The 25,867-nt window shown below is 43.0% G+C and overlaps 1 protein-coding gene across 1 annotated transcript in view; it reads left to right on the top strand.

Moving 5' to 3' along the window:
• LOC148525058 (carbohydrate sulfotransferase 9-like) overlaps positions 1-18,846 on the top strand; it is a 79,387-nt gene extending 60,541 nt beyond the window's left edge. Inside the window, exon 3 of the mRNA XM_088471295.1 lies at positions 17,576-18,846. Within this exon, the coding sequence (XP_088327421.1) occupies positions 17,576-18,405 (830 nt within the window). The 3' untranslated portion in view covers positions 18,406-18,846. The remainder of the gene's footprint in view (positions 1-17,575) is intronic.
• Positions 18,847-25,867: the final 7,021 nt, after the last annotated feature.

The following is a 25,867-nucleotide window of genomic DNA, read 5'->3' as shown; positions in this document are numbered from 1 at the left end:
GGGAAAAAGTAATGATGATCAATGTTCTGATAAATCGTTGCCCAATATTTAAAAGATCAATATTAATGATATATGTTTTTAAAAAAAAAATATATATATATATATATAATTTAATAAAATTGTGTTTGATAAATTTTAAATAGATATTCTTGACCTAATTCAATCATAAAAAACTATTTCTGAAAGTTTTTTGTAAACAACAAAGGGCTTAAGGTATTGTATTTAGAGGGTAGTTAATCATTAATGAATGGTGGATAGATGTTGTAAAGCAGTCTTTTTTTGTTTTGTAAGGCTGGTCTTGTGGTTGGGTTTATGAGTATTGATTTTTTTTGTATGTCATTCTTGAATCATTTTTGGAAAGTGTTTATAAAGTTGCCTTTTGAGTATAGTGGGTAAAATGTCAAGGAAGGATTGAGTGTGGTATATTTTGAAGTGATCAGTGGGTCTTCTGTGCTTTTATAGGTTTTTCCATGAAGTATCTCTTAAAAGAGAGTAGGGCTATATGAGCTTATGTAAAGATTAGTTTGCTAATGTTAAAGATTCCGCTATCATTAGTTGCATTGTTAGTCCTATATTTAATTTTTTTTATTTAATTTACCTTCGCTCCCTTTCTGATAGAGCACAGGTTCTCAAACTCAGTCCTCAGGACCCAAAACAGTGCATGTTTTCCAGGTATCCTCATAGAATCACAAGAGAAATAATTAGCTCCACCTGTGGATCTTTTAAAATGTGTCAGTGAGTAATGAAAACACCTGTGCTCTTGCTCGGTGACCTGGAAAACGCAAACTGTGTGGGGTCCTGAGGACCACTGTGATAGAGAATGTCATACATTCTTTTATGTTTCATTAGCTAATTTCCAGTGTATTTTGCTCCAGGGGTCTGTCTCATGTATCAATTTCATATATTGTTAGCATGTGAGGTTTAATGTTTTTTTTATAGATAGTGTTGAATTATGAAGTGTGCTACTACATTACCTCCATGATGCTTCTTTAGGGAAGCATCTTCCTGTACCAAGATGGCCACTGTTTTGGTTTTATGCACTTGCGCGGTGCCATCTTGTCACTGTGTAAGAGAGCCACAGTGGAACACAGATGTCTTCCACACAGCTTCAGAGAGACCCTGCAGTATATGCTGTTAGAGACCACAAAAGGCCAAACTGCTAGCTTGTATATGCACCGCTACCCATATAAATCAACGGCTGGTGATCTGTATGTTCCATTCAATCTCCGCTCCATCCAGCCATGGAGGACGCTGTCTGTATGTAACTGTGAGTATGGCTGCACAATTGGATAAACCTTGAACACCAACTTTTTGAGGATCTATTGTCAGGCATTAACCTCAGGAGAACCTCAGGTGAGAGAGACCTCTCAATGCCCCTCCCCCCCTCTCTGCAGGACACTGTGGCTCGCTTGTGGGATATTACCCAAAAAGTGGGTCTAACCTGCCAAAATTGGGATAGTTAAGAGGTATGGTTGGGTGTGATTGGCCTTGTCAAAGTACCTGCATTGAAAGAATAGACACCATGCCAGTGATAAACTAAAAATAAGTCTCCACTGCACAGAGTGAATTACTGTACCTTTGCTATTGATAAGGTAAATTGGCCTAACCTAGAAACTAATCTAAGACCATAACTGTTCTTGAAGGAGATGATACAGATTCCAATTTACAAAGGTTGGTGCATTGTGTACTGTAATTGTAACAGCAACCTGGTATCAAAAACAATATATACCTTAGACATAGTGGAGTGTTGTGTAATGGTAGGTGCTGAATCCAACCAATCAATGGCGCTGTGGCACAGGCGGGTAGGACCAGAGCCGGATTTAGACCTCATGTGGCCCTAGGCAAGATGCTGGTTTGGGGCCCACCCTCCCTGAAACAATTCATATACTTTGTTAGGCTCTGTGAAAACCTTGTTGTGTCATATAAATGAATGATAATAAACACACACATATATATATATATATATATATATATACAGTCAAGTGCATATATATTGGGACATTGACAGAATTTTCATATTTTGGCCTCTATTCACCACCACAATGGCTTTGAAATGAAACAAACAAGATGTGCTTTAACTGCAGGCTTTCAGATTTAATTTGAGGGTAATTACATCTAAATCAGGTGAACGGTGTAGGAATTACAACGGTTTCTATATGTGCCTCCCACTTTTTAAGGTGCCAAAAGTAATGGGACAAACTAAACAATCCTAAATCTATCTTTTACTTTTTAATACTTTGTTGCAAATCCTTTGCAGGCAATTACAGCCTGAAGTCTGGAACGCATAGACATCACCAGACGCGGGGTTTCATCCCTGTTGATGCTCTGCCAGGCCTCTACTGCAAATGTCTTCAGTTCCTGCTTGTTCTTGAGGCATTTTCCCTTCAGTTTTGTCTTCATCAAGTGAAATGCATGCTCAATCGGATTCAGGTCAGGGGATTGCCTTGGCCATTGCATAACATTCCACTTTTTAGCCTTAAAAAACTCTTTGGTTGCTTTTGCAGTATGCTTCAGGTCATTGTCCATCTGCACTGTGAAGCACCGTCCAATGAGTTCTGAAGCATTTGACCGAACATGAGCGTATAATATTGCCTGAAACACTTCAGAATTCATTCTGCTGCTTTTGTCAGCAGTCACATCACCAATAAATACAAGGGAACCAGTTCCATTGGCAGTCATACATGTCCACGCCATGACACTACCACCACCATGCTTCACTGATGAGGTGGTATGTTTTGGATCATGAGCAGTTCCTTTCCTTCTCCATACTCTTCTCTTCCCATCACTCTGGTACAAGTTGATCTTTGTCTCATCTGTCCATAGGATGTTGTTCCAGAACTGTAATGGCTTCTTTAGATGTTGTTTGGCAAACTCTAATCTGGTCTTCCTGTTTTTGTGGCTCACCAATGGTTTACATCTTGTGGTGAACCCTCTATATTCACTCTTGTGAAGTCTTCTCTTGATTGTTGACTTTGACACATATACACCTACATACTGGAGAGTGTTCTTGATTTGGCCAACTGTTGCGAAGGGGTTTTTCTTCACCAGGGAAATAATTCTTCTGTCATCCACCACAGTTGTTTTCCGTGGTCTTCCGGGTCTTTTGGTGTTGCTGAGCTCTCCGGTGCATTCTTTCTTTTTAAGAATGTTCCAAACAGTTGAATTGGCCACACCTAATGTTTTTGCTATCTCTCTGATGGTTTTTCAGCCTAATGATGGCTTGCTTCACTGATAGTGACAGCTCTTTGGATCTCATATTGAGAGTCAACAGCAACTGATTCCAAATGCAAATGTCACACCTAGAATCAACTCCAGACCTTTTACCTGCTTAATTGATAATGAAATAATGAGGAAATAGCCCACACCTGTCCATGAAATAGCTTTTGAGTTGATAGTCCCATTACTTTTGGCCCCTTAAAAAGTGGGAGGCACATATAGAAACCGTTGTAATTCCTACTCCGTTCACCTGATTTGGATGTAATTACCGTCAAATTAAATCTGAAAGCCTGCAGTTAAAGCACATCTTGTTTGTTTCATTTCAAAGCCATTGTCTTGGTGAATAGAGGTCAAAATATGAAAATTCTGTCAATGTCCCAATATTTATGCACCTGACTGTATATATATATATATATATATATATATATATATATATCACAATATGCCCCATGGCGGTGGGTGACAGGGGGAGGCAGAGGGTGACAGGAAGGGGCAGAGAGTGACAGGGAGAGAGAGAGGCGGATGGGGAGGGGGAAGTGGAGAGGCAGAGGGTGGCGGACAGAGAGAGGAGGACAGGGAGAGCCAGAGGGTGATGGGGAAAGGGTGACAAGCAGTGGGTGACAGGGAGAAGCAGTGGATGACAGGGAAAAGATAACAGGGAGAGGTAGAGGGTGATGGAGAGTGGGTGAAAGGGAGAGGGTGACAGGGAGAGGCAGAGGATGACGGAGAATTAGTGAAAGGGAGAGGATGTCAAAGAGAGGCAGAGGGTGACAAGCAGAGGGTGATAGGGTGACAAGGAGAAGTAGTGGGTGACAGGGAGAGGGGGACAGGGAGAAGGTGACAAGCAGAGGGTGATAGGGAGAAGCAGTGGGTAACAGGGAGAGGGTACCGGAGAGAAAGAGGGTGACGGAGAGCAGGTAAAGAGGGTGACAGGGAGAGGCATTTGGAAACAGGGAGATGACGGAGGATGGGTGAAAGGGAGAAGGGTGATGGGAGAGGCAGAAGGTGATATGGAGAGTGTGACTGGAACAGGATTACAAGGAGAAGCAGTGAGTGACAGGCAAAGGGTATAGTAGGTCTCTGAGTAAGGGAGTAAAGGGGGTAAATTTCTGAGGAAAAACAATGCTAGTGGAAGGAGTTACAGAGAAAATCAGGAGTTAACTGTTAGTGAAGAACTGACCTTTCATGCAGTCCTTGTGAAGCTACAGCAGGTAAGTATTTTCCCCTGGCCAACACAGCAGGAGCCCAAAGAGAGACGGACTGGCATGCCTGACTTTAGACCTAACGCTGGCTGTAGCGCTCCTCTCCTCTGGTTTTTATGCCGGTGCCAGTCAGTAGATTGTGACGTCAGACCCCTGGTAACAACAGTCAGAGGCAGTGGTCGAATTGAACATTTTGAAGTGGGGGTGTGGAAATATTAGGGGGGTTTTACTTAGGGAGGCCCAAATCCTGAGCCCCTCTTATATTACCATACCCCCCACTTCCTCCCCTCACAGAACACCTCCCCGCACCGTACCTCCCCACACCACACAGAACTGCACCTCCCCACACCACACAGCACTGCACCTCCCACACCACACAGAACCTCTCTCCACACCACACTGCACCTCCCCACACCACTGCACCTTCCCACACAGCACAGCACTGCACCTCTCCACACCACACAGCACTGTACCTCCCCACACAGCACTGCACCTCTCCACACACCACTACACCTCCCCAAACACCACTGCACCTCCCCACACAGCACTGTACCTCCCCACACAGCACTGCACCTCTCCACACACACCACTACACCTCCCCACACACCACTGCACCTCCCCACACAGCACTGTACCTCCCTACACACCACTGCACCTCCCCACACAGCACTGTACCTTCCCACACACCACTGCACCTCCCCACACAGCACTGTACCTCCCCACACAGCACTGCACCTCCCCACACAGCACTGTACCTCCCCACACAGCACTGCACCTCCCCACAAAGCACTGTACCTCCCCACACACCACTACACCTCCCCACACACCACTGCACCTCCTCACACAGCACTGTACCTCCCCACACAGCACTGTACCTCCCCACACAGCACTGTACCTCCCCACACAGCACTGTACCTCCCCACACAGCACTGCACCTCCCCACACACCACTGCACCTCCCCACACAGCACTGTACCTCCCCACATAGCACTGCACCTCCGCACACAGCACGGTACCTCCCCACACACCACTGCACCTCCCCACACAGCACTACACTTCCCCACACAGCACTGCACCTCCCCACACCACTGTACCTCCCCACATAGAATTGCACCTCCCCACAGACCACTGCACCTCCCCACACAGCACTGTACCTCCCCACACCACTGCACCTCCCCACACAGCACTGCACCTCCCCACACGCCACTGCACCTCCCCACACAGCACTGTACCTCCCCACATAGCACTGCACCTCCCCACACACCACGGTACCTCCCCACACACCACGCACCTCCCCACACAGCACTGCACCTCCCCACACCACTGCACCTCCCCACATAGCACTGCACCTCCCCACACCACTGCACATCCCCACACCACTACACTTCACCACACCACTGCACCTCCCCACACCACTGCACCTCCCCACACCATTGCACCTCCCTGCTTCACAAAGCACACACAGGCTCTCCTCGCTGCGCTCCAGTAACCGCTGGTGCACCGTTCCATTACCGCCATAACTGGCTGCTCCTCAGGTATTCTCATTTTAGCTCCACCTCTGTGACAGCTCGCGGACCGACAGCCAATTAGAAGCGACCACGTGGCTGCCGCTGATTGGCTGCCGGTCCGCGAGCTGTGATTGGCTCTTGGAGAGGATGATCTAAGTGGAGGGGGACACGATAGGGTAGAGGAGGCAGGCCAGACCTTCCCTCCTTCTTTGTTGTTATGGCTGGCCGCAGTGTACTGTAATGAGTCAGTGTGACTCATTATCAGCACTGCTGTCACTGTCGATGTGGGCTCATTCATCATTGCTGCGGGAACCGGTGCAATGCACCGCTGATTTGTCTACCAGTGGGATGGTCAGGGCCAGATTTCAGGGAGCCCGTCTGTGGGCCCCGTGAGACCTGCCGGGCCCTAGGTAGGTGCCTAGGTTGTCTAGCGGTAAATCCGGCCCTGGGTAGGACACCAAGGTTATGACAATGTACAGAAGCTTCAAAGTGATATGGCAACTGGCATGTCAATTGACAGTCCTGTAAGACCAGCATGTGAGAGCTATGTGAAGTGAAAACAAACACATTGCACCTTCCCTAAATTTGCATCCAGAGCACAAGTGCCATTGGAGTTAGGGCCTGATTCAGACCCGCTCGCGAGCGCTGAGCGCTCGCAAGCGGGTCGATGTTGCCGTAGTGCGCATGCGCATGACAGAGGTGGCTCCGTCGTGCACATGCGTGAGACCCAAATAACGACGGGGTAGCCATCGTTATGGGTCTCGCACCAAAGGGGGTGTGCTGTCGATGGTGATTGACAGCACGCCCCCTTTGGTGGGCATGCCAGGGGTGTTACTGCCCAGACGGAGGCGTTAGTATGGGAACGGCTACTGTCTGGGGCCAGCCCCACTGACATTACTAGTGATGTCAGTGGGAGTGATTTTGGCCCTGATAGAGCCAAAAGCACTCCAGGGCTTGCGGCAGCGAGACCCTACCACAGGGTCTCGTCGCAAGCCCGATGGTTGCGATGGTCTTGACCATCGCGACCATCATTTTGGCCGCTCGCTATAGCTGTGGGTCGTTACCCACAGCTATGCGAGCGGCCAGGAGGCCGCTCCAAAAAGGAGCAGGGTCGGCCTTGATTCAGAGCGAGCGCTCTGTCAGAGCATCCGGCTCTGAATCAGGGCCTTAGTGCATACAAATGTGTGTAGATCAATGGAGGTAGAATCCATGAGTGCGAAACATTAATTCATGACACTCATTGATGATGCTACAAGGATGACACGTTTATTTCCTAAGAAACAAAAGTGAAGTAAGAAATAAGTTTAAAGTGCACAAAAGTCTCAAAGAAAACCAAACAGAAACTGATCGTACTAAGATCTGACAATGATGGAGAACATGAGAATAAAGATCTAGCCAACTACCTAAGAGAAAATGCCATAAAACTTCAGCTAATTAATGCCACTACACTGGAACACAGGACCATAGCTAGGGTAGTGCGGCCGGTGCCATCACACAGGGCACCACAAGGCAGGGGGCGCTGTTTGGGCCTGTAAAATTATCATTCTCACTTGTAGCTTCCTCTTATTTCATCCCCAGCATCTTCTGGCCTTTCCTATCTCTTCCCTGGCCCTTCCCCATGAGGCCATACCCCTTTTTTGGCTGCATTATGTCCCTTTGAAAAATGAGGGGGCGCCAATGCTCTTCTGGCACAGGGCACCAAAAAGTCTAGTTACGGCTCTGCTGGAACATAATGGTGTAAGTGAAGGAACAAATAGGACAATAGCTGAAAGAACTCGAGCTATGCTGAATGATTCAAGTCTTGACAAAAGATTTTGGGCCAAATCAGTACAAATAGCTGTTTACATTTAAGTGAGTGGCAGTCAATGACAAGACACCATTGAAGACATGGACTGGTAAAATGCCAAATATCAGTCTCCTACATGTATTTGGAAGTAGGGCTTATGCTCACATACCTAAAGAGAAAAGACAAAAAACTTGATCATAATTCCTTCGATTTGGGATACTGTAAACACACGCAAAGTTACCGTCTATGGGACTCTAACAACAGGAAGCTCATACTATCACGGGACATTGTGTTTCATGAGACTACTTTAGCTAATGTCAACCAGAGAATCGTACAGCTACAGAGACATGTGTTGCTGGATATGCCTGCAGCTGAAAGCATGTTAGAAAGTGAGACAACAAATGTACTCAATCATTCTAGGAACAGGAGTTCCACGAGGAGCATCAAGGGGAAATCTCCAAGAAAGTAGTGAGGTGTTTGCTGGACTTGTTCATTATGTACCCCAGAACCTAAACCAAATTGTGATTGGCAAGAGTGGAAGTCTACTATGGGTCCTGACATTCAAAATAAATGTAAAAGAAGCATGAAGACATCAAGTGTTGTGTACCCAACTGCAATGGAAGAAGTAGGAAAGAAGAAACTTGCAGTTGCACAACTTACTTTTGGGACTAAGTGTAATTTAAAACATTTCTAATTCAGAGAGGCCCATCAACATTACTATTAAACACCACTTTATTGGGGAACTGATAGAGGATGCTTTATCTTATGTATCCAGTTAAATTTTCACCACAAGTCATTTTCATGCTCAAAATATTTTCTTGTAGGAATGTGGACAGGAACATATTTCAATTGTTAAATAGTGTTATGTTTGCATAATCTTCCATTTTCTGATTACAGGTGAGATGTCATTGTGTATGATGCTCACGTTATGTCATGTGATGAGAGGCAGTCTTGAGCAAGGGAGGGGGATGGTGTTGGATGAGGAGTTCTCTGGTGCAGCCTCCATCCTCAGGTATACTGAGCAAGTTGTCTCTAGGACATGTTGGGGCTCAGTAAGAGGTCTATCCTCTGACATGCGCTACTGTCTGGGGACTACTACATCTAACATTGATGCTGTGCACTGCACTGTTACACAGTTTTACTAATAGGTTATGGGCCAAGTAGTCTCCTGTTAATAATCTCTGCATCCCCCATAATCAAACCGATACTCTGCTAATAGCAACAATATTACACCATGTCAGCATTGTTTGCAGGAGTTGGGCACTTATTCATGAAGCTGGAGCATTGGCAGGCAGCCGTGGTGGCTGTGACTTAGTTCTGCAGCTATATGGTGGTCAGTGAGTGGCATGGCTGGCACTAAGTCAGTTGGAGCATAGTTGGCCTGTGGCTACATCAACCACTACATAGCCAACAGTGTGGCAGTCCTAACCACTGAAGAGGGGTCTGGCCCAGGCCACCTGGCCTAGTCCACCCTTGTCTGTAGTACTGTCAAGTAGTCATGTATTAACTCAATAAAAAGTGCAAGAGCTTAACAGTAAGAAGGGAAAAAAAAGTCCATTATAACTGTGGTGAGACCATATTGTAGCATTTGTTACAAAAAAAATTAACTTGTCAAAACTTAAGACAAGCTTCATCAACATAAAAAGATAAATCTCTTCCTTATGTGTGTTTGGAAAAGTACAGTTGCTTCTCTTTGGCTCCACTAAATAATGATACAAATCTGCTTTACGGGTACAGGTGTGTTCAATGCTTCAATTCAGTGCAGCTGGGCTGTGTGATGTTTAAAGTTGGGGAGAGGGGAAGGGAATCTCCACACAGGATTCCAGTATAATATATAGGAAATTCATAAGGAACCAACAATATAGAGAAAGTGATATTTTTATATAACTGTATCAAAAACAATCTTATGTGTTGGTGGTGCACCCCGGAATCAAAAAGGTACATCAATTATAGACGTTAGGTTTTCTGCTAGGGCAGAAAGAGGAAAGTGATTCCTTTGTGGGGACACTCTTTGTTAGTTCATTTACATTGTATTTAAGGCATTACTTTTAATGGTATAATTAAGAGTAGATTACAGAATTATCCCTCCATGTAACATATACAAAAACATATACAAAAGACATCAGAAAAATACATTTGTTTCTGTGGAATGCTGTTCTGTTCTGATTCCAGGGAACAATAGCTTTGGATTTCCAATGATAAAGCACAATAAACACACAGTGACATTAGTGTGAGTTGTGGGTGAAGGCACTGCTGTCACCTAACTGTGTAGGATGCAGAAAAGGAAAAAGGATTTGTTCTTTGTGGTGCACAGGAGAATTGGTTATTAAAATATAACTTTTATTGGGTCTCTTTAATAATAACTAATTGGTTCAAATCGGTGATATAAAATAAATAAATAGCAAGTGGGGCAAGTAGGAAGGGTGCAAAAATATATAGAGATTATTCCTCCATAGCGAATAGTCAAATTGTAACAAACTTCATAAATATAGAGTCCAATGTGTATAAACCTTGTTCTTATGTAAATAGTAAAGCAGCAGTTATCCTCAATGATACTCACTGACTTCGGACCTCCATAGAAGAATCACCCCGAGGTACATATTATGAATATCCGTTAGCTGTACAAGCGTGCTGGGTGTTACGGAAGTCTGGGAGAAAGGACAGGACTCCAGTGGGTATTAAAACAAGCAATGACTTGGCCGGTGATCAAAACGTGTCCACAGTGAGTTAGGCCAAGTGGACCATCCAGAGGTAATCTGACTGTAGTAGTGGTAAATGTCGGAGGGCCAAGGTGGACATCCAAATGCAATGGCCATCCTCAGTTCTTGAAAAATTGTGTTCCCAGGCACATTCGCTATGGTGGACACAAGACAAAGCACTAGGAATAGCACCTGTAACTTCAACACATTTCTCCGTATCGCACATCTTTCTCAATAGCTTTACTATTTACATAAGAACTGTTCCCTTGGAGTTGGCAATCTTCACAGGTTGCTGCTGGTTGACAGCTAAGGAATCTATATTTAGCACATTTTCAGGGTTGGTGCTTGCTATATCTGCCTTTTGCTTATTTTCTATGAGATGTAGCAAGTATAAAGGAACAGCTGGCTTCACTTTTTTGAGTCATTGTGCCATTCATGCATTATGATTTGCGAACGTAACTCCCAAAATAACATTTTGACCTTGTAGTACCAGTACTGTCCAATTGGACTTTTGCACACATTTAATGTACAGCTAAAAGCAAAACAGCATGTCCCCTCAGTCACTCAACTAGCCTCAGTGGCATAATGGTTTTGTCTAATTAACTATAAACCAGTGAGCATAACGTTCCTTTGGTTTAGTGAAATCTAGCCCTTGACTGGCAAGTGCAAGACTGGCACTTCCATGTGGGTAGGGCTCCCTGCTAGCGACGGTGCTGCCCACAGAGGCCTGCACTCTCTTCGGGAGCACCGGTCACACAACAATAATTATGGCTATGCTCGGATCTAAAAACCAGATCTTATGTATTTTAGATTTGATTTCAGGTGCTGTGAGGTGGTCAAAACTGAATTCAAATGTCTGGAAAGTAATGTTATTGGTGTTAATAACACTATAGGAACAAAAACAGGTCCAAGTTACATGATTTTAGCTGTTTTTATCAATTTTAAAGCAATTTAAAACCAAAACTGAATCTCGAAGCAAAACATTTCGAGGGTGGTTTTGCCAAAACCAAAACACGACAATAATTTGGAACTTGAGCACTGCTCAGATATGCAAAGAAGAAATGTGCGCGAGCCCCCGTGTTTTGGTTTTGGCAAAACCACTCTCAAGTGAAGGTTACTCAGATGCCCGATGTCCACGCAAGTGATCCGATAGCTATGTCCTTGGATGCAGCAGAGGTGGAAAGAGGTGCAGGGCCAGGGTACTGTAAAGGGTGTGGCCTCATTGTGGAGGTGTGATCTCACCCACTACAAAAATAAAACATGAAAAAAAAAGTATTGATGCACCTCTCAGCCTGGGGCAGATCCAGGGGGGGGGGGAATCAGTGTTTCTGTTCCCCGCTAACATCATTCAAGCAGAGGATCAGTGTGAGCTGAGTCTGGGAAAGAGGTTGCTGGTGCTGCCACTGACAGGAAAGAAGCTGGCCGGCCCATGTATTTCTGAGACTGTCCCACCACCCCAGCCACGGGTTTCAATGTCCCGCGGTGTGTAGTGAAATTGGGTAGCACACGCTGCTGCTCAGCATGGCATCTAGAATGTGTGTGGAGAGTCTCTGGGGACAGCCCAGCATCTCTAGGGAGAGCTGGGGACACCGCCAGAATTATGGAATGGGGGGCGAGGCCAAGATACCTTTACGCCCCCTTTTGGGAGCGCATGCCTTTGGCACGCAAATTTTCCCTCTTCCAGGATCTATAATGTTGGGCGGTATGCAATAGTGCCAGTGTCAGCTGAAATGTATGTAAGATTTCCTGGTGTACATGAATGAGAGAATCCTAATACTACTATGTGTCAGCATGTGGATGTATCTGATGTGTTTAAATCCCCAGTGTCCAATAAATGTCTCTTGTAAACAGAAATTGTTACTTAAATGGCTTTGCACTGTACTATAAGCCTCTTGATGTACTCATTATGTTGCAATCATATTTCTCACTCTCATACATTGTTTTGATACTCTCGTGTGTGTTATTTTGCGTTTTCTCCAGGTAAAAGCAGCATTTACCATATGACTTCTAAATTTCCACTTTGACCACTGCTTATAGCCATGCACAAATATGCCTTTGCAGCACATACGCCATATTGCTGCTGCGTTTACTGGAAATGCATTGACCATGCGCCCTGGTGTAGCACACATCTTATCTGGCACTCTCATTAACCCTTCATACCACCTGGTAAGAGAGCTATCAGCAGATGTTGGGGTGTTTGCAGATGGGGCTCTTCTTTAATACATCTGTCCATTTTGTGCAAACACTGATAATCTGCACAAAATCCTTTTCGGTAGAATGTTTTTCATGGGACTAAAGCAATGGTAATTCAATGCAAATTGGGCGAGATGCATCAATGGCAAAAATGCGGTCAAGTGAATAAATAGAAATACGACTGTGCTCATTTATTAGATCCAAGTTGTGAAATGGCAGAAAATTATATAGCAGTCAGGTTTCCTAATAATAATAATTATAATAATAATAATAATAATAATAATAATTTAATAACATATAAAAATAAAATACAAATATACAACAATACACTTCCTTGTATATTATTAGGAATATTCAACTATAATTCACAGATCAAAATAAAGCAATCTATATAGTGTAAAATTCAATACATTTTATAAAAATGTCCCATAAGAACACCTAATAGAAAAAGCACATGCTGTACTGTTCATCAATGAATTAATAGTGCTCCACTTGAGTGTATATCAATAGGAAAATCTGTGAGAGTTGTTCCGTAAAAGTCATATATGGTCTAACTGTCCCAAAAGGGATAAGATCGTAATGGTGATAAGTGAATAGCTTAATTGGTGTCACAAGCTTTGACCGCACTGGATATACCTGGTCAGCGGAGTTGCTCTGGAAAGTAGCCTAATTGGGGCAGCTCTGCTCCAGCAGTCTTGTTTAGCTCCCGTGTGCTCCAGCTTGATTCGGCCGCATACATCCACCGGTTCCACTGCATACACCGTGGTGTTATCGTGTGCACTTGCTGTGCCTCCTCCAAGGTTTGTATTAGCAAGACATTCCGGTGTCTCCATCACAGATCAAAGTGCTGCCAATATGGGGGTCCTCTGATGTGTTTCACTCTAGCATATGAGCTTTATCAAAGAGTAATGATAGTTAGAACTTACTGTTCTTATATACCAGCACCAAAGGGCAGTGATTGGAGCAACCATTCTTAATTATTAGTTCAGGTGAGTGACACCTGTTGTTCCTAATCACTATTTGCATCCAAAATATATGGGACAATACTCATGATGTTTTGTCTATATAATTCCTATTAGCATTAAAAAATGTATAGCTCAATATGCTTTACATATATAAAAAATATATAAATAAACAAATACATATAGAAAACATATACATAGAAATCGGGAAACATCTAACTGCTATAATAAAACCATTACTATCTATGTCAAGAATACATACTGGAATTAATCAATTTCCCATCTGGGACTCAAACTCCTGACTCTAAACATGTCTACCACTCTATCTTACTCTACACTACAAGAGAGTCAGATATAATTGCATATCATTAAGTATCTCATGGCTTAACAAAAATACATTTTAAGTTTAATAAATTTCCCATCCAGGAATCGAACCCTTGACTCTAGGTACATCCATCACTCTATCTTACCTCTACACCACAGGGGATTCGGAAATGTTCATACATCATAAGTAACTCAAAACTTATCTGTGTTTCCACCATTATTTACGAGAAAGGATGAGGTATATTGTTCTAATATTTTTCTTCATACAGAAAGAGATAAAGAAATATATAAATGATGATTAGTCAAACTCCACAGTTATAAATGGACACACAATCTATATTATTCAAAATGAATCTCTATTTTTCTTTAACTAGTTGTTTTTTTCACCTATTTTGCGATGTTTGATATTCCTATTGTACTCCGATATCAATAACGCACCTCAGCTATGTTGCGGATGTGTGACGAATTAATAAGAAAATAAACTCACTTCTAGACCAAGTATAAACCCCTAATTATATATAATCCTTAACATTATATTTAGATCTTATGATAGTGACCACATTTATTGAATAATTACTGTTAACATTATTTGTGTTCATTTAAGACTATAATTATACTAACAAAACACTCTTCATAAGCTTCAAACTCCCTATCTTGTATTAGTTTGAGCCTATAAAATAGAAGTCCATCACATGAGGTAAATATCTTCTGTTGCTATTGTAATATTAGTATTGGATAAATCCTTTTATATAAAGACACTTAATACGGTAAAATGATGCAAACCACAAGTTATCAAAGTGTATTAAAAATGTTCCAAAATCAGACAAGGAAGTTATAATATACCTGTATCTCTAGTTAACAACTTAGATACCTCTCAGGACAAGAAAGCTCCATAATTCTAGGCGTATATATTAACTCACTTATATGGGGCAAATCCCCAATAAACATACATGTATTAATAAGACCATAAGGCACATTTGGAGTTACCTTTACATAACCACAAAAAAAATATATATTTTTTTTTTATATAATGGGACAAAGGATCCTAATTTCAAATATATGAGAACAAAATGAATCATCCTATGCATATATTGATAACTAGGAAAATGAGCTGACTATAAGTCCTCAAGCAAAAGATTCAAAATCAATGTTCTCATTGAGGTCACTGGGGTAAAGAGAATGTAGCCCAAAGATCCAGAATGCAGGTTTGACTACTTTTTTCATATGCACTAATCCCCACTCCGGGACTTAGATGCGGTGGGTAACCTGATGGCATTACCCATAGAAGTCTATGAGCTTCTGTCCGCCAAGTGCTGATAAAGGTATCCAGGGATCTGCATGCACAGAAGGGCACCAGAGGGGCTTTTGGGTCATAGACCCGGAAGTCCCTCCACCGCAAAGGGCTGCTCTTATCGACAGAACTGTTCGTTGCGGGGATCGTCATGCATACCGGCGTTACCAACGCCGGCATACATGCAATGACCGGCGGAATACATAGCATCACGAGTGAGATGTGTCATGCATCCCGCCCATTGAGTCTTTATGACCATAAATGTGATATGATTTGATCCTAAAATTTGTGCCGAAGTTGTAAGTGCAGATATTACTCTCTCCCACGCTTTTTGCCTCCTTACCTTTCCTCTGTACTCTCATTGCCTGGGACCCTCACAGCCATCCGGACCCCAGCCAAAAGCATATGCAGGACTTTTTACATATTACTGCAAAATCAAATTGGCCCTCTCATTGGTCATCTAAGGTCAATTGACAAAAAGACCAAAATTAGACACCAGATTTTGCACTATATGTAAGCGCCTTTCCAACTACTCTTATACAAGGAAAATTGATACATTTAAGTGAAGCTATTTATAGGAGGAGTTTGGAAACATTTGATGTGAGGCTGAATATGTAATTGTGATCAGGCAACTATTACGCTTCTGCTTGTGAATAAGTTTGGTTCAGCTGTGAATATATCTGTGTTTTACTTATATGGCGTACATAGCCCCTACAAATGTGGCAACCATCACTCCTCTTTTAGGTTTTGGTGCGATGAGGATCCAAGGAGATTATTTCACACAGAAATCAAATATATTGGGTCAGATTTGCAGTGTCATTAAGGGTTATCGTCAAATTAACCTATTATTGTGTCATTATTATTCTTTCTGTGTTTTGTGAGCCAAGTTTCATATTATTAAAAGTTAAGTTAAGCCCCAGCAACAAGAGTTTTCTTTTTATGTTTGAATTTTGATGTTAATTTTACTCTCGGGTGCACCACCGGATATGATGTGAATTCACTCCCCGCTGTTTTCCTATATGCCGGTTTCTGTATGTATATATCCTGAGTGCACCATCCTAAAGCCCGCTTTCTGCAATTCTAAGCTGAGGCTTACTCAGCTGGCTTGTGGCCCAGTGCTGTCCACCGTCGCGGCCTTCGACCACCGATGGTCGCGATGGTGATCGCAGTCTATGACCTCTGTTGCAGTGTTGGCATCACAAATGCAGCAGGGGGTGCCATTCATCTCCTGCTGCATTTGCATAATAGCAAGGACGTAATGGCAAAGCTGTCTGCGTGCATAAATCATATATCTATAGCCTGCATGCATACATCATATATCTATAGCCTGCGTGCATACATCATATATCTATAGCCTGCGTGCAGCTTTGCAATAGCGATCCTTGCTGATTCACCCCCAATATGCATCTTCCTTTCACAAGACTTTAAAATACTTGATTGTTAATCATTATACAGTAGTATGAACCCTTATGTATAAATATCCTTATAATATAGGCTATATTATATATACAAAAACATTCATGTTACTGTATAGTTAAAAACTTGGAATAATTGGTACCATTATCACTGTTGGGCATATAATGGAAAGGCTTCTATTGTACATTGCCATTGATATGATCTGTAATAGCATTGCTCCTATTAACTTAAAACAACCTTATATAAGGCATGTGGTTACATTAAATACAAACTTGAGAATAATAAATTAAAATTTCAAAATAATACATCTATTACAAAAGCACGAAAACAGGTGCCTGAACTCACCTAAAGCTAGACGTTGAGGATGTTCTAATCAGCGGCACAGACTGCAGGGTGCCTGCCAGGAGCATTTAAAGGACGATTCAATGGTACTACAGTACTGATCCTTGCTGCTGGGTCCTGTTCCCGGCGACCGGCTAGCTAGAAACAAAGGCTGTGGGGTGGCGATGGTGCCGGCCACTGACCTCTGCTCTCTGAGTAGTGGCACCGGTCACAGACATCTAGTTAGGGCACTGGTCAGAAGCTTAACAATGCATTAAGATTACAGGCACTCTGCTACAGCAGGTTAAGACTATAAACACAATTCCATCAAGAGATGCCATTTTGTTTGGATGAAAAAATAAGAGAAGCTTCTGTCAGCCATTCCCGGAGCTCCAGGTCTTTGAGTGGTGCTGTTACTTATTGGCTCTTACAGAAATTGTCTTAATATCTCACTGATTGATACCATCTGTACTGTACATTTTACATTGCCCTGTTTGTACGTACAGTAAAATTTTAATTTTCTCTGTTAGACTCGGTGGACACTTGGTGATGACATATAAATAGAAGAAAATAATACATGTTTTAAAATAAGTACAGTACAGTATGTCTATGTTTATGTTTAGTAACATTACTGACAATGAAAATCTTTCTTTTGCAGACAGTTTGCAAAACGAAGTTGCTCGAGAACACCGGAAATCTATTGTGAAGTCTTTTTGTAAAAGAAACAATCTCACCAAGTCTTACTTTTCACTGGACAGAAGAGTCGCTGCTCAGTTGTACGTGGAACACAGCCACAAATTCATATATTGTGAGGTGCCAAAAGTGGGCTGCTCCAACTGGAAGAGAATCATTCTTCTATTAAACAAATCTTTAGGGCTCACAGTAACTGAGCTTAATCATTACGAGGTTCATTCCTCTCGTTTACTAATGAAGTTAAGCTCGTACCCTCGTTCTATGCAGAGACAGCTTCTTGCAAATTATACCAAAGTCATGTTCACTCGAGATCCTTTACAGAGGGTGGTTTCGGCCTACAGAGACAAGTTCCTCCATGAAGATGACACATACTATAGTAAAACTATTGCACAGTCAATTAAAAAAGCTGTTAGTAAGAATAGCAACTCCACAGAAAAAATTACTTTCCAAGAGTTTGCTCGCTTCATTGTTACAGAAAAGCCGCAACATAGAGATACTCATTGGAAACCAATGTATGACCTCTGTGATCCATGCAATATCCATTATGATGTTATCGGCATGTATGAAACAATAAAACAGGATGCAGATTTTGTTTTGAAGCTCATTGGGGCCCCCATAAATCTGACTTACCCCAGCATGAAGCATCATTCTAGTGATGCACGTACAAATGACAAAATAAGCAGAAGCTATCTGGACTCCATTCCTCCGAGTCTGTTTAGACAACTTGTGAATGTTTACAGTGTAGACTTCTCCATGTTTCAGTACAGTCATTCCAATTATACAAGTCTAGAATAATTTGGCTGTTTTAATTTTGTTCTATATAGAAGTTCAATTAACACCACAATAATTCTTCAGCACTTTGACAAGAGCCAAAAGCACTATTGATGTTACAGTAACACTGAATGCATAAATTTGCTACATGTTGCCCAAGCCCATCATGCTCCAAACTTTCCTACATCTGGAGATGAAGCAGTTTGTGTCAAGATACTATAATATGTTATAATGCAGTGATTGGCTGTATGTTATTTTAGTCCTGCCCCTTTCCATCTTCTGCTGTCTGCGTGCACCTAGACTTGAAGAACGACTACAGTAGCTGCTCTGATCCTAGTGAAATGCAACCAACAAAAGGATAATCTTTGCATGACCTTAACTCACTCCTATTTCATATTCTTCTTTGTAAATATTTGTGTTAATATAGTAATGTATTTGTAAATTGAATGACTTATTTATGGTGATGACGAGACTTTGAATAAAGTATATTTTTAAGAAAGCTATTTTTATATACATACAGTATGGGGTGCTAAATGTTAGAGAGATGCCCTAATAACTTTCTGCCAGATGCAGAGCAGACATAATGCAGAGCACACTGCAGTCAATTAATTCCATCAGCTCAATTCATGCCGTTCAAGTAAATTAATTTCTAACCACCCTCTCACTCACTTCAGTTCTCCCCTCCACCGTCCCAATTTCTTTCCGGCACCCTCTTCTTCAATTAATTTTCTCTCATTACCCTCAAATAATTTTTGACCACCACCTTCAGATCCTCTTACCTCCACCGCCCTCTGATCACTATATTTCTCACCATCAGCCATCATTAATTTCTCCCCACCACTATCACTTTTTTTCTCCCTCAGCACCCTCTTCTACAATTCATTGCTTTGTGTACCGTCAACATATCTCTGTCAGCATTTTCAATTAATTTCTGCCCTAGCTCTCACTCCTTGATTTATTTGCCATGGGCATGTCCACCATACTTGCCTACTTTCATCAAACCCCTCCAGGGGGCAGGGTGCAAGGCCCCTGCATTCTCATCATCCTGGCCCTGTCTCCAGCTGTTTAAAGCCACAATTTGTGGCATGTTACAGCAGGGTTTGGGGCTACACAGCATTATGACACCTCCTTCTACTGTTCAAAGCCGCTATTTGTGGCACTTTGCACAGAGGGTGTAGCTAGGATGATGCAACTCAATGCAAATTTGCAGATTCCATCATCCAACCACCGGACAGCCACTTTAGTCAGGGAGTGGTCGGCATCGGGAGACTGGCCAACTCTATTGTTAGGCCAAGAGAGCAGCTCCAAATTCTTGACTCTCCTGGGCCTTCCAGGAGATATGGCAAGTATGACACACACACAGGGGCTCATTTAGAGATAGAAGTAAATCCAGTGAGAAGGTGCAATTTGGCACATGGTGAACTATGTTATATGGCAGAGGGATAGGGATTTAAAAGGGTTGGGTAAGGGATCCCAGCAGTCTGGATTCCGGCAGCCAAAATACCAACAGCGGTATGCCAACAGTTAGAATCCCGACCCAACTAGGAAAGAACCCTTACCCTCCCCTGCAGCCTAACCCTAACCCCCCTGCAGCCTAAACCTAACCCCCCCAGTGCCTAACCCTAACCCTCTCCCACAGCCTAACCCTAACTCTCCTCCTAGTGCCTAACCCAAACCCTAACCCTCCCCCTAACTGTAATACTTACCATTGGGATGCAGCTTGGCGCTGGGATTCCGACTGCTGTCTGGATTCTGGCACCGGTATTTTGAATGCTGGAATCTCGACCACCAGGCTGCTAACTACGTCCCATTTAAAATGTGTGGACGATTTAGAAGAGATGGTGGTAGTAATGGGTTGTTTTAGCTCCACTATAAGTAAAAGTTTTACAATAAAACTGCGTGAGTGTTTTTCTGAATGTGAGATAGCAAATTTATCCCATATACAATAAACAAGATTTAATTTTGCAGGACAATATTTAAATAAGATTCAAAGGCGAAGAGTATACATTTTAGGGGCTTTCCCTCCTGGTCATAGAAAGACTTGATTGCACATGTTATCAGTGATGAATATTGGTACCCAGGGCCGGTCCTAGATATTGTGGAGCTCAGGGCGAAATTTCCAAGTTGCAGCCATAAAAACCAAAGAAATAAAATGTAATAGACGGCATTCATGTGCGCTCGCTGACGGTGTGCGCGCACTTCAGGAAAGGGGCGTGGCCGATTGGGGAGGGGGAGTGTCCTTGAGGAACACTCCAAATTCATCACACTATCGGGTGTGCTCAGCACTTATGGAGGTGCTGGGATCACCCCAAGTTCTCCACTCATGGTGAATAGCCATGCACAGTAATGCGCCTTACACAGTATGTCTTACACAGTAATGGCCTTTATAACTCATTATGCCACACGCAGTAATGCCCTTTATAACGCATATGCCACACGCAGTAATGCCCTTTATAACACATATAAAGGACATTACTGCATGTTGCATATGTGTTAAAGGGCATTACTGCATGTGGCATAACACATATGCCACACGCAGTAATGCCCTTTATAACACATATGCCACACGCGGTAATGCCCTTTATAAAATGTTATGCCACATGCAGTAATGCCCTTTACAACACATATGCCACATGCAGTAATACTCTTTATAAAACATTATGCCACATGCAGTAATGCCCTTTATAACACATTATGCCACATGCAGTAATGCTCTTTATAACACATTATGCCACATGCAGTAATGCCCTTTATGACACATTATGCCACACGCAGTAATGCCGTTTATAACACTTTTTATGCCTCATGTAGTAATGCCCTTTATAACACAGTATGCCACACGTAGTAATGCCCTGTATAACACATTATGCCACACCAGAATTGCCCCGTATAACACATTATGCCACACGCAGTAATGCCCTGTATAACACATTATGCCACACACAGTAATGCCCTATATAACACATTATGCCACACAAGTATTGCCCTGTATAACACATTATGCCACACGCATTAATGCCCTGTATAACACATTATGCCACACATAGTAATGTCCTTTATAACACATTATGCCACAGACAGTAATGCCCTCCCCATACCCTAAACCTAACCTCCCAATCAGTGCCTAAATGTAATCCTCCCCCCTGTGCCTAACCTTATACTCTTCACCCCTAGTGCCTAATCCTAACTCTCTCCCTAGTGCCTAAACCCTAACCCTCCCTTTAACCCCCCTATTTACTGTCAGGATGCCGGTAGCCAGGATGCCAGTGCTGGAATTCTGATTGGTGTCGGGATTCTAGCGCCGTTATTCTGAGCACTGGCATCCCAACAGCTGGAATTTCAACTACCTCAATCAGAGGCATAATAAGAGAGGAGGGGGCCTGTGTGCAGTCTCCATCCTCCTCTCCTCCTCTCTCTCCGGCAGCCAGCAGAGTTATGAGTGCAGCACCGAATCAGTAGACTCTGGGCACTAGTCTGTGCCCAGAGTCTACTGAGCATGCACAGGTCACCGGGAAAATGGCACGGCAGCTTTTTTCCCTGCGATTTCCCTACTGTACATGCGCAAAACGCCAGGAAAATTGCCATGGCAGCCATTTTCCGGGTGAATTTTACAGCGCTGATGTGGCCCATGTACCTACTGTAACTAATACAGTGACTGTTGCTAGAGGGCTTACCCAGTGAAGCCAAATAGCATAGGATTAATAGCATAGCATCGGACTCAGGTCCCTCCAACAAGCCCGGGCCCGTGTAATTAGTACCTGCTCCCCTCCCCTCAGCGCCCCTGGTCACCACCCAGGAACGCACAATGAAATGCCTCTCTCTGGGCGGGATGTACTAAGGTTGCGGTGACCATTCCACCAGTCACCGCAACCTTACTAATCGCATATGTACTAACATATGCGATTAGTATCGCAAAGGACAGCTCTTGCAATAAGAACTGCCCTTTGCGAAGCAGCCAACGCCTGGTGACGGGGTCTCCGTGGAACCCCATCCCCTCTGAGCCCCAGGAGCTTCCTGCTGGTCACATGTGCAGGAAGCCCCGGGCTCCTCCTCCTCCTCCTCCCTACACCCGGAAGAAGATTAGGAGGAGGAGGAGATGGAGGACCCAGGAGGAGCACGGGTCGGCGACCATGGACAGCAGGTGAGTGGGGGCCAGCGCTGGGCGACGGCGGGGCAGCTAGGCGGCTGTGAAGCGTCGGGTGCGTGGTCCGGTAAGAAGCCCGTAGGCTTCTATAGGGTAATGCCAGATTGTTCTGGTGTTACCCTCCGCGCCGAAAAAAGGGTGGGCGGGGCTTAGTTCATATGGAAATGCGGTAAATACCCCGAAAACGGGGGGTTTACCGCATTTTACCTTTAGTACATCCCGCCCTCTGTGTCTTCGCTAACTATGGAGACGCATGAAAAAAGCAAATCAAATGCAAGCGCAGACTGAATAAAAATTGGAAGCTTATATCTGACATCGACACTGCGTCCACCACTGACGGAGACGGTAAATTTACTGAGTTTTTTGTTTTCCTGCAATTTTCCGTTGGAAATCCGATGGAAATTTCTCAGGAAAACCCCAACTCCAGATAGCAGTAGACGGAAATAGAACATCGGACCAAGTATTCATGTTGTTTCTGTTAGAATAGAATTACTGAATGTACTAGATTACTAAATTTACTAAGTGCTGGGTTTAGAATCCTCAGCAAACTGATGGCAAACCTGCCCAAAAAATAGACCTGCATTTTTTTTAAATGCATGAGGTTTCCCCCCAAATCAAAAACCAGCGCTGGGCCTCTGAGATCAGGCTGATATTTGAAAATAGAGGGATAAAACAGCAAGGTGGCAACATCATATAAAGAGAACATTAACTACACAAAAATCTGTATGAAAAATGTAAAAAAATTCTGGAACGGTCAGCTGGTCTTCCTGGATATCCTTGGAGACCTGAAACGTGCTGCCGCTGAGGCCCGCAGGCAGCATGCAACTGGGCTCTGGATGCTTGCCAGGTGCTGAGGACTGGCTGCCTCTGTGCTTGCTGCGAGTCTACGGGTTCTCTTGACTTGTGGTGCTTTGGGGGTGATATTGGGTAGCTCTGATCTGCACCTTCGGCTGGAGGAGGATTAAGGGGCAGATGTATTAAGCTCTGTAAAGTGATAAATTGGAGAGTGATAAACAACCAACCAATCAGCTCCTAACTGTCATTTTTCAAACACAGCCTGTAAGATGACAGTTAGGAACTGAGTGGCTGGTTGTTTATCACTGTTCACTCTATCACTTTCTAGAGCTTAATATATCTACCCATCACATCATCACTTAATCCCCCTCACCAACTCTTTGCAGATTCTTGCAATGTTTTTATATATACATATATAGACTATATGTTTGCAACATTAATTGTATAGTATTTCTTGTTTTATTAGGTATGAAGTTGTATTTTATTATGCAAATGTATATTTATCTGTTTATTAAAACTGTTGCTTTAACCTATGCAAAGGTGTATCTTTATCATGCTGTTTATAGGTGAATTACACTGCAATCTTCACAATGTCTGGGTTTTGATACTTCCTTGATATAGCCTATTGGGGTGGTGGTCCCAATAGGTGTCAGGCAGAATGTCAAAGTAACTGTCAAAGTGGTATCAGTATTAAGCAGAATAGTGGTATTCAGGGGTTCACAGTGGTATTTAGGTGTCTCACCATAGGAGCTAGCATGTCTACTTATAAAGCAGTGAAAAGTGTGGAGTAGTGAACCAGTGGAGAAGTTGCCCATAGCAACCAATCAGCTTTCAAGTAGTATTTATCAAGTACAGTCTATAAAATAATAGGTAGGAGTTGATTGGTTGCTATGGGCAAATTCTCCACTGGTCCACTTCTCCACAGTTTTCACTGCTTGATAAATAGACCCCTAAGTATTGTGCATATTCACACTACTGTGACACTCTACTCAATAAAGATGGTTCCAGCTGCACATGAGCAGTAGCCTATCATCAGGTCAGAGGTCACGCCATCCTCTGACTAGGGGTCCTAGTACCCAGCATGTATAGTACAGGCGTGCACTACTCTCTAACACCCCTCACATAAGTGTTTTTGTCTATTCTCTGACTTTTCTCTTTTGGAAGTGCCATATTCCTCCGTTGTGAGAAGCTGCTATTAGTCTCCTCACAAAATGGAGTACACTGTCCTCTCCTTTTTATCGACATTTGACAAGTAGCAACATATTAGTGCATAAAGGTTTTTTGTTTTTGTTTTTGGTATTTATAATTTCATGTCTTTGGCAGGTCATGTGGATGAGCTTTATTGATGAAGACACATGTGATCCGTTGCACGTGTACCTACAGTAGTACGTGTACCTAGGGAGGTTGTGATTTTGGTTTCTTGTTCATATCAAGTAAGGATATTGAATTAGAACCTCTATACACTCCTGCCTATACCTTCTAATATCCTGCCTATACCTTCTAATATCCTGCCTATAAGCCTCTAAGGATGACGCTATTTTGCGTACGCAGTCATATAGTAAATAAAGACTCGAGACCTTAAACCTGTGGTTCCAAAGCACAAAGTGATATTTCAAGTAAAAGTACAGTCAGTTACACGCTATGATCTAAGTACAATTTAGCGCAAAGAATTATACAGACCCAAGTACAGTTATACATACGCAGCGCTCCGGACCAGATGTAGGCATCAGTAAGAAACCCTCGTCAATAAGCATTCAGCAAGAAGACTCAGATTGGGGTCACAACACACACGTTTATACTCTCACAGAAACAGACAACACAATAGAGAGGCTTGTCGCTGATGCCATTGGTTCCCAAGGAGGATGCATCTGTTGCAGACCATTTAACAGGGTGATTCAAATAGACACAGTCCAGCCTCTAACAACTGGTTGTCTCTGGTTTCCTATTCATGCACATCCTAACAGTTGGTCATATAATGTACATTTCGGTGCTTTAAGTCTCTGCGGTCCATAAGTTGAGAATGCATGTTGCGATCTTCACACTGACGATATCAGAATGCTGTTGAAAGAGTGCTAGATCAGTATAATATCAAACATGACTTACTTATCATGTATTAAACCTGAGGTACTAAATAACCATTATTTCACAGCAATTCTAATAAATGAACAAACTTGAATCTTATACTTTAAAGCTTATGAGACCTTTTATGTGAATATGTACTGTGTAAGTATTTGGGGTTTGATATAAAGACGCTAGTTATCTTGGGGCAGATGCGTGCACATGAAGCTAATAAACAGCGTTTTCATACAGGATCTTATGCATTCGCTAATATGCGACTAGTTAACAGTGCATTTGTGTATATTAATGTGTGTATGAGAAATGGTGAAAGATGCAATCGCATGATGCTAATAGTAATATCGCCATATGTACTTAAGTGTGAGTTTACCTAAAATGGCGCTTGGGCGGCCATTCGCAAAATGGCGTCTTGCGATCTCATTTTCTAAAATGGCGTCTTGCGGCCAGTCGTTAGATGGCGTCTTTACGATC

Source organism: Taudactylus pleione, unplaced genomic scaffold (genome assembly GCF_031769625.1).
Source record: "Taudactylus pleione unplaced genomic scaffold, aTauple2 ptg000113l, whole genome shotgun sequence".
Taxonomy (NCBI): domain Eukaryota; kingdom Metazoa; phylum Chordata; class Amphibia; order Anura; family Myobatrachidae; genus Taudactylus; species Taudactylus pleione.
Note: the sequence above shows the minus strand (reverse complement) of the source record. Positions and strands in the feature narration are given on the sequence as shown.